The 15,770-nt window shown below is 44.7% G+C and overlaps 1 protein-coding gene across 1 annotated transcript in view; it reads left to right on the forward strand.

The window, feature by feature from the left end:
* The window catches only part of COL22A1 (collagen type XXII alpha 1 chain), a 327,228-nt gene that overhangs the window by 143,721 nt on the left and 167,737 nt on the right, over positions 1-15,770 (forward strand). Inside the window, exon 13 of the mRNA XM_048837254.2 lies at positions 13,995-14,048. Within this exon, the coding sequence (XP_048693211.2) occupies positions 13,995-14,048 (54 nt within the window). The remainder of the gene's footprint in view (positions 1-13,994; positions 14,049-15,770) is intronic.

Here is a 15,770-nt window from a genome sequence, read left to right on the forward strand (position 1 = left end):
TGGCAATTCACTGGGACTCTGTGTGGGCACAGGGCTTCACCCCACATGGACGAAAGTGCAGAATCAGGGCCTAAATTCAGAGAGACCTATTAAGTGTGTCCTCTTCCTATGCTGTATGACATATTCCTTTTGGACCTGGTGCAACATACGACAAAAACCTTGGGGTAAAAAAAAGCCAGAAACAGTGTCTCTGGGGAAGCTGGGCTGGGTGAGTTAATAGGTTTCTCTGACAGGGCAAAACATCCACCTGATACCTGACAAATCATCTGGGAGCTGCAGAGGTACAATCGCCACGTGCTATTTATAGGCTGGAGGGTACAAATTAATCAATGTCATGCTAAAGGCGACCGTGTTCTTGTTCTGCTTCAGTGCACACTCACCATCCAGTGCCTGGCAAGCTGTTTGTCTGATGGAAGCTTTGATCCTGAGTGAAGACAGATGAAAGCGGAGAGGATTGTTTTCCCCTAGAGACAAACACGTAGCACAACTGCTCACTATTTGTCGCATTTCAAAATTTAAGACAAATATCTAATTTTGGTGAAAGGCGGGAGAGGATTAGGGCACAACAGTCACAAAAACATGTTCCTGGTTGTGTGTTTACTTTGTTTTTTTGGTCCTTTTACAAACTCTAATATACAATGTTGTTAACTGGAGTGTGCATCTGCAAGGACAAAGGAGTGGGACAATGCTTCAGCTCGATGAGACTTTATAGGTATGACAAGTTACCCAGGAAAAGGACAGACTCCGCCAGTATCTGTCAGAGGCAGGGGTGACCCATCCAGGATAGGGTCACACTGTCTTTGGAGTTTGGACCCTTGTGTCCATTTGTCCATTATTTCTGAACCGAGGCGGGTTGGTACATAGTACAAGGCCATCTCTACTCTCTCTTATAGCTTTTTCAGCACCGAGGTCCTTGGCAGGAGCCTGTCTGGACCTTACATTCACGTTGATTTAAATAGGATTTGATCAGAGACAAACACACACCGTTATCACTATTTACAAGGCACTGTAGGTACACTTGGGGTTTAAGAAAACACAGGCACAATTAGCCATAGTCTTTGCTGGCCTCCCCCCACTGACTTCATTTGGTCCGATGTGCCCTGAGAGCTGCAGGGAAAGCTGCATCAAAGGAACTTTTGGCACTGCTTCTCTACAAACAAACCCCTTCATGTCCGGCTCACTCTGTGCCAGTAGGTCTCCAAGGCCACGGCACCCGTGGGGGCATTTTTGTGCCCCTGCAAGACACCCTGCCACCGAAATGCCGCCGCCGAGTACGGCCGCCGGAGAACCACCTGCCAAAATGCCACTGAGAAGTGCCCGCCACAGTCTTCTGGGAATAGCAATATGCTATTCCCACAGAAAGGTTGGGGACCACTGCTCTGTGTGATGGAATGCAGATTTGACTCCACTCTTCTATTGTGGTGTTGTGTTGTGTTCAGAATCATAAAAAAACAGCAGGCCTGTAAATACTTCCAAAGGGGCCCGCACAAACAGCAGTTCTCTCACAGAGCTCTGGCTGGCACTTGTAGAAATGTAGTAATTTTCCTCAACAAAACTTGGAAACGCGGAGTGCTTTGTAAGTCAATCAGTTCTAGCTGATCTTTGGCCTCGGTTTCTGTACATTCAGCCAAAAATAGGTCTGCAAACAGTATGAATGTGCTGGGTTTTTTTCTTTAACTTTTGAAACTCTTAGAAACTGTGATCAGTCAATCAAACAAATCTTGGAGCTGTTGAATGGAGTCGTTTCAGATACTGTAATAAGCTCAGTCAATGCACACAGAAATACTTAGACCCCAATTTTCTCTCCCACTGCACTGTCTGCTGTGCAAAGGGGTAGAAACTGGTCTCTTCTTCCCAGCAGGGGATATCCTAGATGTGGAAGAGTCACTATCGGGCCTAGAGCTGACAGAGGTGATTTCTATGACACTACCATCATCCTCTTTCAGAATCCCCACTGTAAGGGCTTGTGAGGAGGAATGGTCAAGGCGGGGAAAGGATGGACAGTACTCTGGGGACCGTTACTGGCTTGGAAAACTTTAAAGCAGCTCCTAGGCTTCTCTAAACTCTGCTGGGGCCAGGTCCAGTGCAGAGTTGGCTAGAGAACTGGGAAGCTGTCACCAGCTACCTCATTCGCCTACCCCTACCCGCTGTACAAAGTATTGGAAAGGCCATGGGCCAAAATCATTGGCTGTTTTGCCCCACTCTGGTGATGCAGAGATGGATCTGGCCTGTGGATCTGGCCTTCCATCATACTCATAAGGAAGTGCACCAGGGACCTGCTGGAAAATGGTGCAGCACCTCCTCTCCCGAGGTACTCCAGAAGCCCTTGTGTTTCCCTGAGGCTCGGTGCCTCATGAAGCTCCAGCTGGGGGCAGCATGTTTGCACAGTGGGGCCGGACCTTCTGGGACAATTGAGCTCTGTGTATTTTCCCTGTGCAATGAATGAAACCATTACAGTATCTGGTTACAATATGGTCAGGGTTCTTAGCCAGCCTGTCATCAATTCCCTGTACATTAACAGCCTGATTTATCAGTGAGGCTGAGAGCACCTGTAGCTCCCCCTGAACCCTGAAAATCAGACCCTACGTCTTCTGTATTTATTAAATAAGAATGAAGTGCAGTGCCTGAAGTGGGCTCTTTTTTTGGTTTGGTTTTGTTGTTTTGTTTTGTTTTTTGGACTAATGATCTAAAACAATCTCTTAGTTGAGATGAATTGCTGATCTCTTGTAGAAGCATAAGGTAATGCAACCTTTGATGTGAAATCTGCCAAGATATTAATAGAGTTTTAACCTCATTAAGGTAATACAATTCTGCACCTGTGCTTTCAAGAATGCAGCCATCTGTGTTACCTCTGGTCAGCAGCTTTCGAAAGTGGAGCTGGGTGAAATATCCACCGCAAAAAATCTCAAGCATCTAAATTTACCTGGTTTCAACTTCACAGAACATCCACAAAGTTTAATGAAATTTCTAAAAATGTCGATGAAATGTTGCACGGAAATATTTCCGCAGGTTGGCTGTTTTGTGACAAATTTTTAAAGCCTCATTCACTCCAAAATTCACAGGTTGTTAACTCTGAAAAACAAAAAGCTAGAGGAGGAGGAGGGGAAAGTGCTGGTGTCCTTCCAAAGCTACATGGTCCAATGCAGTGGCTCTCAACCTTTTCAGACAGCTGTACCCCTTTCAGGAGTCTGATTTGTCTTGTGTACCCGCAAGTTTCACTTCACTTAAAAACTACTTGCTTACAAAATCAAACATAAAAATACAAAAGTGTCACAGCACACTATTACTGAAAAATTGCTGACTTTCTCATTTTTACCATATAATTATATAATAAATCAATTGGAATATAAATATTGTACTTACATTTCAGTGTCTAGTCTATAGAGCAGTATAAACAAGTCACTGTCTGTATGAAATTTTAGTTTGTACTGACTTTGCTAGTGCGTTTTATGTAGCCTGTTGTAAAACTAGGCAAATATCTAGATGAGTTGACGTAGCCCCCGGAAGACCTCTGTGTACCCTCAGGCGTATGTGTATCTCTGGTTGAGAACCACTAGTCTAATGGATTAAACTCATGCTAGGGAACCAGGAGAGAGGAAGAGGTGGCCTTGGCACTAACTAGACTGAGACTCAGGAGACCCGGATTGAATTTCCGTCTTTGCAACAAGTTTCCTCTGGGCCTTGAAAATACTAATAAAAACTTGCACAATTTATGAAAAAAATACCGACGTGAATATAGTTCTGGGGAATGTCCTGCAGCCCGCTCTCAGCCGGAAAACGGTTTATAATATGAACCACAGCAGTGCAGAATTCCCCACAATTCTCATCGAACGAGCCTCAGTCCTGAGCTGGAGAGACCATCTGTAGGGGGGAGACAATAATTCATTTTCCTTTCTTGTTCAGCTCATGGCCTGTCACTGAGAGTGCCAATTAGCAGTGGTGGTTTTGTCATGCAGACTCTTCTCAATTAGACTGTGACCATTATCTTACTGCAAAGAGGACATTGGAGATAGTACAGATGGACATTACTTTCAGTTACCGGGCTGCACTAGGGATTGGTGGCATGCATGGTGAATGATCCCTTGCCAATTACAGAATCTTACGAGTGAGACAGGGAAAAGACCTGTTAGCTTGCCCAGTCCATGACAGTGCCAGATCAGGATTGTTCCAAGCCTGTAACTCACCTAGTCTCATTTGAGTGACTTTTGAAGGGCTCCCAATGCCAGTGCAGGAGTCACCTCTACTGATGTTGGAGTGACTCGGTCAGAAATTTGATTTCATTTTTATTAAAATAAGAGGCACCTCCACATAAAAAAGGAGACTGTGTGAAAGAGACAACAAAAAGAATATAGAATATGCACTTTCTAACATTTCCCTCATGCCTCCCTCTATAAAATGAATAAGTGAAGGAAAAGTCAAGTGAATTACTGTTTGAATTGGAAGGCAGCAGGGCTAATTACAGTCTAAATGCATGTTTAGGGCTGATTTTTGCCATTACTTTCCTGTTTAGATAGTTCCCATCTTCATTATCATAGGCCACAACCCAGAGTTTCAAATAAAATATGTGATTATAGGCCACGGCTGTTTTCAAGCTGAAGACATGTTTGTAAACTTGGCAGCTACTTGAGGAGTTGCAAGTGAATGGGATAAAGGCAGATAAACATGACTTGTTAGCTTAAAAAAGCCACTGAGGGATTATTCTTCTATTTCAGTATTCATTGCATCGACAGTCCAGGATTTGAGACTCACAAATAATTCTAATTCATCCCTTGACTCTTCCCTATACCTGCGAGCCACTTCCCTGCTGTTATTAAATCAGTTTGTTTTAACATACAGATACATTCTGATATAAACTTTATAATGAAACCCCCTTTGCACTAGATGATCCCACTACAAAGCCCCATATAACAAGCTGCATTCAAATTACGTCTGTAGCACTGTCTTACTCCAGGATGTCAATATACTTCATGTGAAATATTGGAATGATCAGTGTAGACAGCACCTCCACCAATATAGAGTGCTATATTTTAATCTTAGCGTTAAGTTGTTGTTTTGTATGTTTAGTTGCATCTGACTGGGGGGGTGAGGGGATCTTAGTAGGAAGTTTGACTCATGCCTGTGTGTGGTGGAGTTGTTACTTGCAATAAACCCTTTGAATTCTGTAAGTGACTGTTACGATACACATAACTTAATCCTAAACAAGAAATGTGTTGTACTTCTAAAGTGTGTTCCTAAGGGGCAGGGTTACCAATTTAACTCCCTTGCCTCCTTTTTGATTGACAGATAAGTCAACCAACTGTCTCTTTTCATTAAGGATTAAATTCATTTCTCTGCTGTGGGCCAGTACATGCGGTATGCCCAGGGGTGAAAGTAAGTTAGAGGACTTACCGGTACGCCGGAGTCCTGAGCAGGGGGCGTGGCCTCAACCGGAAAAGGTGTGGCCTCAACGGGAAAAGGCAGGGCCTTAAATCCCTGGGCCCTTTCAATCTTGGGAGCCCCAGGCCCTTTATGTAAGGGGACTGTTGCCCCCTTACTAACATTCAGTGGGGGTGTTTTGGTTGGCTAGCTCCCAGTACTAAAAGGGGAAGGGTCTATCGGAAACCAGGACCCTGAGATTGCCAGTCCCCAGGAACAATGGGGAGAGGCCAATGCTCCCGGTCAGCCTGAATGACAGGGCAAGCAGGCTAATCAGGGAGTCAGGAGGCCAGGGAGATCATGTCTTCCGTGTGAACTGGATTTGCCTGGGTCAGACGGAGTGGGGCCGAGCTAAGGAGAAAGCGGGGTCCCAAGCTAAGCTGGGGAGCAGAGCTGTGCCAGATCCAAAGGGACCAGAAATGCCATTGGCCTTCTTGGCAACAAGGGCATGCTGTTGACTCATATCCAGCTTCTCGTCCACTGTAACCCCTAGGTCCTTTTCTGCAGAACTGCTGCCGAGCCATTCGGTCCCTAGTCTGTAGCGGTGCATGGGATTCTTCCATCCTAAGTGCAGGACTCTGCACTTGTCCTTCTTGAACCCCATCAGATTTCTTTTGGCACAATCCTCTCATTTGTCTAGGGCCCTCTGTATCCTATCCCTACCCTCCAGCGTATCTGCCTCTCCTCCCAGTTTAGTGTTATCTGCAAACTTGCTGAGGGTGCAATCCACACCATCCTCCAGATCATTTATGAAGATATTGAACAAAACCGGCCCCAGGACCGACCCTTGGGGCACTCCACTTGATACCGGCTGCCAACTAGACATGGAGCCATTGATCACTATCCATTGAGCCCGACAATCTAGCCAGCTTTCTATCCACCTTATAGTCCATTCATCCAGCCCATACTTCTCTAACGTGCTGACAAGAATACTGTGGGAGACTGTGTCAAAAGCTTTGCTAAAGTCAAGGAACAATACGTCCACTGCTTTCCCCTCATCCACAGAGCCAGTTATCTCACCATAGAAGGCAATTCGATTAGTCAGGCATGACTTGCCCTTGGTGAATCCATGCTGACTGCTCCTGATCACTTTCCTCTCCTCTCAGTGCTTCAGAATTGATTCCTTGAGGACCTGCTCCATGATTTTTCCAGGGACTGAGGGGAAGCTGACTGGCCTGTAGTTCTCAGGATTGTCCTTCTTCCCTTTTTTAAAGATGTGCACTACATTAGCCTTTTTCCAGTCATCCGGGACTTTTCCCGATCGCCATGAGTTTTCAAAGATAATGGCCAATGGCTCTGCAATCACATCCGCCAACTCTCGATGCAGCGATCCGGCCCCATGGACTTGTGCTTGTCCAGGTTTTCTAAATAGTCCCGAACCACTTCTTTCTCCATAGAGGGCTGGTCACCTCCTCCCCATGCTGTGCTGCCCAGTGCAGTAGTCTGGGAGCTGACCTTGTTCGTGAAGACAGAGGCAAAAAAAGCATTGAGTACATTAGTTTTTTCCACATCCTCTGTCACTCGGTTGCCTCCCTCATTCAGTAAGGGGCCCACACTCTCCTTGACTTTCTTCTTGTTGCTAACATACCTGAAGAAACCCTTCTTGTTACTCTTAACATCTCTTGCTAACTCCAGGTATGATTTGGCCTTCCTGATTTCACTCCTGCATGCCCGAGCAGTATTTTTATACTCTTCCCTGGTCATTTGTCCAATCTTCCACTTCTTGTAAGCTTCTTTTTTGTTTTTAAGATCAGCAAGGATTTCACTGTTAAGCCAAGCTGGTCGCCTGCCATATTTACTATTCTTTCTACACATCGGGATGGTTTGTCCTTGTAATCTCAATAAGGATTCTTTAAAATACAGCGAGCAATCCACCCTTGTACTTTTGATAGGGCACCAGCAGCTGCTGATCCAGCCCTTGATTTGGCCAGGTGATTTCCACTGCTCTGAGGGATGGAAAGCAACTGGCCTGGGTTAACAATGAAAGTGGAAATCTACAAGGCTCCAGGCTGTGACCTTGTAATACCAGGCAGGGCTGAGTGGGGCTTCCCTGTTGAAGGCACACTGTTAGACCTGCCTCTGGAGAGGGTGTATTCCTTCACTTCGCTCAGGATAGGAAGGTGAAAGATGCTGGTAAATGATTGTTCAATCTGGAAGGGCACTCAAATCACACATGCAATCTGCTCTTCCTTAACCTCTAAGCAGACATCCAGGGGGTCACAGGGATCCAAGGTGAAAAAGCTGTGTGCTCCAAGCTTGGTACACCGGGGCCACCTTGTATCTTGTTATTCCGATGCTTTCAGTGACATGGCTCAAGCTTTCATCCCCTTAGGAGCCAATGTACTGGGTGCTTCCGGGAGGAGGAGGAGGAGGAGCTGGGTGCAAAAATCCTGCATACAGATTGGCTACCACCTGCCAGACTGACACAAAGAGGAAAGAGGACACCTCCATTCATCCATGCTAGTGTTGTCCCGTCATGGAAAACAAATAGTGAGGAAAGAGGATTTTGTTTCCTGATTCCTCTACTCTAAAAAGAAAAGGGAAGGAAAGTGGTGGCTGGGAGGGGGGAGTTTTGCTGATAAGGAACTGCTTTTTTACATATGTTGCAAGCAGTTCCTTCCCAGGTATATTCACCTTTCTGAGCAAATGATTGCCTTGAAAATCAAATTTGCTATTTGCTGGTTTTCTGTCTCATTAGGGAACCATTCAAATAGAGCATATTTGACTTAGGGGGAGGGATAGCTTAGTGGTTTGAGCATTGGCCTGCTAAACCCAGGGTTGTGAGTTCAATCCTTGAGGGGACCATTGAGGGATCTGGGGCAAAAATTGGGGATTGGTCCTGCTTTGAGCAGGGGGTTGGACTAGATGATCTCCTGAGGTCCCTTCCAACCCAGATATTCTATGATTCTATGACCTGTTCTCCCCCCTCCCCACCCCCGCATTAAAAATTCCAAACTAAGTGCTCTCTGTGAAGGTTCAGTTCACACAAAATCTGATAATGAAAGTAATGACTTTAATTTATGTATATGCAATAGATACTTTGCAAAGCCAGCTATTATTAACCCTGAGAAGTGACATATATGCCTTTAAATAAATCAGGGCCAGATTCTGTCTCTCTGTTTCACAGGGATTAGTGCCTTTCTCCACAAATATATGTTTTGAAGTCAATGGTTCCACTCATGGAGTAAATGATTACAAATGTGAGTAAGGATGACAGAATCTAGCTCTTGATTTATTGGGATTGTGTGGTGTTTGTATCAGTATATCTCTATGTGTGTACATATGTGCAAAGGCAACCTTCTCAGGTAATATATGCAGAGGCAACCTTAATTCTGGCATCTTGGGACTTCTGAGTGCTTGACATTGCAACCTTAATGTTCTTTTAATGTGTTTTTTTTCTATGCGATTTCCTAGGTTTTTAAACAAGCAAACTGAAAAACAAACACACAAAAACAAAAAAAAACCCAGAAAGTCCATCACATGCAACCACATTGTCTCCCACATGGTTTATCAGCCAGGTCAAACTTTTTAGATTCACAGCACAGACTTCAGGCATTTGAGCTTCCAGAGTAACTGTTAGCAGCAGAAAGTTGTCATCTCCTATGTGGGCAAGCCAGTAGAAGGATATGAGGTCCACATTTTACCCGTTGGATTCCTAGCACTGGCTGACAGCAAAGGAGTGTTGAGACTCAGCTCTGGTCTGCATGAGAAAATATCGCAGAATAGCAATTGCGGAATAACAGCTCTTGAATTAGCTCCCCACTGTCGACACTCCTATTCTGCACTGAGTGCCTCGTCCTGTTTCGTTTAATTTACTTTGGCAGTGGACTCCATCTGGGCAATTAGTGCAGAATAGCTATTGTGCTTTAAATTATCACCCTAGCCTATCCCACAATAACAGCCCATGTAGACAAGCCCTCAAGAATCTTATGTTGTGTTCCAGGTTCTGTGTGTAACCCACACACCTTCTGGGTGTGGTGTTCTGTCCCATCTAGTGGCACCGAGACCACTTAGAGAGAGAGAAAGAGATTAATGAGTCTGCTCTACAGCCTTGGCTAGCAGCCAGTTGGCTTTTAGCTCATGCGGTAGAGGCTCATGCATTAAGCTCCAGAGATCCCCAGTTTGATCCCGACGGCCTGGACTGTCGGTGTTACAGATGCTCTCATTGTTACAGATCTTTCTGTCCCTAACCACTCCAATCTGTCCTTGCCCCAGTCCAGATTCCTCCCTCCCCCCGCCTCTCTCAGGTCTTTGTCCCAGTCTCCCCACTTGCTGCCCTCTATAGGCCCAGCTCTTCACTGATCTGCAACCCAGTCAGACTGTTTCACCTACATGCAAGGGGAGCACTGAGCGCACAGGAGATACAGTCCCACAGCTCTCAGTTCTGGTACCCAGGACCATGGTGGCCTTGGAGCAGTCATTTCGGGGAAAGTCTTGCTCAGCCCATGCAAACCTGGGTTGAAACACGCTGTGTTCAAATGAAATCTTTGGAGAAATTAGCAGCCAAACTCTAACGTGTACTGAGCACGTGCAAACGGAGATGTTTGGGGGCGTATGAGTTGGCCAAAGGGGAGGGATTTTTACAGGAGTATCAAAAGGTGACATCCATCCCCATGGAATCTCAAATCCCTGCTCCAGTGCGTGGGGGCACTAGAGCAGCTCAGCCAAACAGGGGTGAGAATGTTTTTAACATGTGCTGTCATGGTTCCTCCCCCGCTCTGAACTCTAGGGTACAGATGTGGGGACCTGCATGAAAACCCCCTAAGCTTCTCTTTACCAGCTTAGGTCAAAACTTCCCCAAGGTACAAAATATTCCACCCGTTGTCCTTGGATTGGCCGCTACCGCCACCAAACTAATACTGGTTACTGGGGAAGAGCTGTTTGGAAACATCTTTCCCCCCAAAATACTTCCCAAAACCTTGCACCCCACTTCCTGGACAAGGTTTGGTAAAAAGCCTCACCAATTTGCCTAGGTGACTACAGACCCAGACCCTTGGATCTTAAGAACAATGAACAATCCTCCCAACGCTTGCACCCCCCCCCTTTCCTGGGAAATGCTGGATAAAAAGCCTCACCAATTTGCATAGGTGACCACAGACCCAAACCCTTGGATCTGAGAACAATGAAAAAAACATTCAGTTTTCTTACAAGAAGACTTTTAATAGAAATAGAAGTAAATAGAAGTAAAGAAATCACCTCTGTAAAATCAGGATAGTAGATACCTTACAGGGTAATTCGATTCAAAACATAGAGAATCCCTCTAGGCAAAACCTTAAGTTACAAAAAAGATACACAGACAGAAATAGTTATTCTATTCAGCACAATTCTTTTCTCAGCCATTTAAAGAAATCATAATCTAACGCATACCTAGCTAGATTACTTACTAAAAGTTCTAAGACTCCATTCCTGGTCTATCCCCGGCAAAGACAGCATATAGACAGACACAGACCCTTTGTTTCTCTCCCTCCTCCCAGCTTTTGAAAGTATCTTGTCTCCTCATTGGTCATTTTGGTCAGGTGCCAGCGAGGTTACCTTTAGCTTCTTAACCCTTTACAGGTGAGAGGAGCTTTCCCCTGGCCAGGAGAGATTTCAAAGGGGTTTACTCTTCCCTTTATATTTATGACATGGGTCAAACGACATATTTGTCCGTAATTGCATTCTTGGAAACAACTGAACCTTTTTGGCTGAAAATTTCCAAAAAAATTCTGCCTGAAGCAGACACCTGGGATCATAGAATATCAGAGTTGGAAGGGACCTCAGGAGGTCATCTAGTCTAACCCCCTGCTCAAAGCAGGACCAGTCCCCAATTTTTGCCCCAGATCCCTAAATGGCCCCCTCAAGGATTGAACTCACAACCTTGGGTTTAGCAGGCCAATGCTCAAACCACTAAGCTATCCCTCCTCCCAAAGGATGGAACAGTTTGGCCTGAATGGTTAAAATTTGTCAAGTTACAAACAACTGAAACAGGGTCGTATAATGGGAAGCTTTGGGCAACTTTAACTAACAGACAGTGCTACCAACACAACCTATAATACACACACACACACTGTCAAACAGCATTGCACTTCATATTGAGTTAGCTTTTTTGTACTGATATTTTAGGGTGAAGAAGGGCCTCAGGGTTTATCTGGATTGAGAGGAGAAAAGGGAAATCTTTTTAAAATAGATGTTGCACCATTATGATTAGACTATCCAGACGTCTTGAGTCCATACAATGAACATGGAAATCTTATGAGAAGAGGTCCTGTTGCCAATGTTTGGTACTGTGGGTTGGCTGGAGATAGCGCAGAGAGGAGCCTTACTCCCATTATTTGTATCTAGGACAGTTGAGCCTGGGTTTGAATCTAGAAATGGGCAAATGTTCAGGGGTTTCCTATTTTGCTTTAACTGGTTCATTTATGCTGAATGAAGAGACTTATGAAGTGCCTGTCACAGCTGTGTGTGATAAAGGCATATAATTTATAAACCAAGAGGGCTCGGATGGGGAAAAAGTCCTCAGGATTTCAGCAAGGATCCCAAAGAAGCTTTGCTGGGAGCAGTGGAGAGTTTGTTAGCCATTCCCCACCAAAGTAAACCTGAACCTGTGCCCTCAGATGCTGCTCTGAAGTTGATTCATTTTTGGGTTCATGACTGTCCACAACAGTGGTGTCCAGAACGGAAAAGTCATTTAACCACTTATGTTCCCCAAACACTTAGGGAGCCTTCATTTTGCCTGCAATCTGTACAATTGTACTATTAGATGCGACATGGGGCATGTCTCTGCTACACATATTGTAAGGAATCTCAGTCATCTCTACACAAAGCCTCAGAGCAAATCCTAGTGATTGTCTGTGTTGCTATATATCCATTACTTGGGTCTTCCTTCTCATCTCCCCTTTGTGGTATATGTTGCATCCTCATCGGCTTGTAAAGCTCGTCACATACATTGTAAGCTGTGACCTGCCTTCAGAGTTTCCTCTGACACACCAATCATGCCTGGGCCCTGCTAATACTGGTGTGATATGTAGTGTGTTTTATCTGTGGAATTAACCCCAGTTTGAGGGTGTTCTGGACCTGGAATTTCATGACTATGGAGCACTGGGATCCTACATGGTGCCAATCCTATGAATTGCTAGTTTGGAAAGACCGAATCCTTCCTGCTTTAATTGGCTTGCCTTTTCCAGCTGCTGCTGTTGATGACTTAAATTACTTGCTTTAAAAAAAACATCGGTAGTGGGTCCAAAGTCAGGATTAACATAACCTCTCTTCTGTCTAAAACAAACAACCTTAGGAACAAGATGTGTTCTTGCTGCTGACAGTGGCAACTCCTTATAAGCATGATTATTCCAAGAATTAAACTTCTTGCCAAAGGTAGCATTTGCAATAGACAAAATATTCAAGTGCCTACATGATTTAGGAGCATACATACCATTTTCAGAAGTAATTTAGGCATTTAAGAGCCTACTACCCTTGAAAAATAGCAGCTTCCATGACCAGCTTACAGTCCCTGCCAAGTAATGCACAGCAGGTTAGTTCAGTCTCATAATAGACTAGACTAACTGTTTCCAGTGCCTATTCCTCTTCTTTTCTTCCTCCCTTCCTCCCGACCTCTAACCTGGCAGTGTGTGTAACTAGTCAAGCTGGGCCAATACTTCAACATCCCTCATCCCCTACCCTTTGTCTGTTTGTGTCGTTATACTGTACATAGAATCATATAATCACAGAATCTCAGGGTTGGAAGGGACCTAAGGAGGTCATCTAGTCCAACCCCGTGCTCGAAACAGGATCAATCCCCAACTAAATCATCCCAGCCAGGACTTTGTCAAGCCTGATCTTAAAAACTTCTGAGGAAGGAGATTCCACCACCGCCCTAGGTAATGCATTCCAATGTTTCACCACCTTCCTAGTGAAAAAGTTTTTACATCGTGCAGGGCAAGGATTTGCTCTTCTGTGTTTGCACAGCACCTGGCACAATGGGACCCTCAGCCTTATATTTGCTTTCACTAATAATAATAGTGAGAATTACCCACTCCTCAGGTGCATAGGATTTTTCACTTCCATTTTTTTCAAATCTCAATTTCTCGTGGGTATTTCATGAGAGTTGCCTTGTCTAACTTTTCAAGAACCAGGGTTCTTTGTTTGTTCTAGGCTCAGTTTATTATTAATTTTTACTACAGCAATCCCCAGCGGGTTTCGGGTGCTGCACAAATTGGTAGTAACAGGTGGTCCCTGCCTCAAAGCTATTACCTATGGCCACGACACAACAGAGGGTACAAAATACAATGGAATGGGGATAAAGGGAAGACAAGGGGTGACAGTAATAAGTTGGCAAGGTTATATGTGTTATTACTTCATTGTTTTTATATTGTTTTCTTTTTAAATAAGTTAAATGAGCAAGGGTATTGGTGAGTGGCTAGCAGCTCACTTGCTGATCAGGGAGTGTTAATGTTGGTGGTGGATCCTCTTGAGACTGTAAATAGTAGGTGCTCACGGTGAAGTGATTTTCCTTCTCGCTTGTTCTTCCCTTGCTGTATTACTCGTGTCTTTGTGCTTTCAGCCGATGTTAATATTATGCTGATGCTGGTTCTGTTGTGTTGCAGGGATCCCCAGGCTCACCTGGCCCTCCTGGGAGGGATGGAGCAAAAGGAGAAACTGTAAGCTTTTTTGTTCCTTCCTTGTAATCCTTTCCTTTCAGTGTGAGCCAGGCAGTGGAAATCAATCTCTATTGAGTGGGACATGCCTCAGGGATTTGTGTGGCCATTTTAGGAGGAACAGAAACAAACGATGGAAGGTTAATGACCTCAGCGTTGTCTCTTACACGTTCGCAAAGACCGTGAACTTTATTGGGATTAAGCATATTGAGTGACTCCAGGGGCAGAGCTGTTACAATTCATTAAGCTGTGAGAGGGGGACACCAGGCAGGTTATGGTTTGGGACTTGCTGCTGCTGGGTTGGTTAAGAAGTGCAGGCAAAAAACCCAGCCATTTGTTTCACGCTAGGCAAAGGGCTACCAGCCTGTGGAGATGGTGGGAATGGAGGATGACTGGAGAAGGGTAACAGGGAAGCCAATGTTGCATCCCAGTCACAAAAGCAGAGGATTGAACATCTCTTGGTGATGCATATTCTGTTAAAAGCACAGGGATTGGGGAGAGCTGCAGGCTTTGCAGGAGGAAACTCAAGCATGTTAGATAAAATGCCCTTAGTCTGAATGTTGCAGAAGGGGACAAATGTCCAAGCATTTCCCAGCATCCTTTATGGGTGTACTTTTTTTTACCATCCATTTCATCGGATGAAGTGAGCTGTAACTCACGAAAGCTCATGCTCAAATAAATTGGTTAGTCTCTAAGGTGCCACAAGTACTCCTTTTCTTTTTACTCCTAAAATTGCAGGTCATTAGATCGTCCCCAAGTACCTTGCTGAATCAATGCAACTGTATCATATCATACATGAAACTGTTTCAGAGTGGTAGCCATGTTAGTCTGTATCAGCAAAAACAACGAGGAGTCCTTGTGGCACCTTAGAGACTAACACATTTATTTGGGTATAAGCTTTCGTGGGCTAAAACCCATTTCATCAGATGCATGAAAAAGACAGTAAGCAGTATATATATACACCACGTGAAAAGATGGGAGTTGCCTTACCAAGTTGCCTTACCAAATGATTGCATTGCCCTCGTTAACACCACAAAAGTAATTTTCCCTCTCTTAATATTCACCCCTTCTTGTCAACTGTTGAGAATAGGCCACTTCTACCTTAATTGAATTGGCCTCTTTAGCACTGACCCCTCCACTTGGTAAGGCAACTCCCATCTTTTCATGTGCTGTATCTATATACTGCTTACTGTATTTTTCACTCCATACATCTGATGAAGTGGGGTTTAGCCCACGAAACCTTATGCCCAAATAAATTTGTTAGTTTCTAAGGTGCCACAAGGACTCCTCGTTGATCTGAGGATGATATATGGCAACATGGTGTCCTAACATCATAACCTTTTACTGCCCTGATATGATGGGTTAATTGCACTGCCCCAACTGTTAAAGGTCACATTTGTGGTGTAGCTTTTAGAGGCCTGACCAATTGTAAATCCTAGGTGGCATGAGCCCTGGAAATGACATTTTGTTGCTTAGGAAACTGCCTGCAAAGAGCTGATGAATGTCCAGATATTTCAATGCATATTTACTTTGGTCTGGTCCTGTTATGGTTGCTCTTGAGAAAAAGCACACTGTGGACTTCAGGAGCTCCCCATTTTGCCAGAAGCTGGGAATGGGCAACAGGGGATGGATCACTTGATGATTATCTGTTCTGTTCATTCCCTCTGGGGCACCTAGCATTAGCCACTGTCAGAAGACAGGATGCTGGGCTAGATGGACCTTTGG

Source organism: Caretta caretta, chromosome 2 (genome assembly GCF_965140235.1).
Source record: "Caretta caretta isolate rCarCar2 chromosome 2, rCarCar1.hap1, whole genome shotgun sequence".
NCBI lineage: Eukaryota > Metazoa > Chordata > Testudines > Cheloniidae > Caretta > Caretta caretta.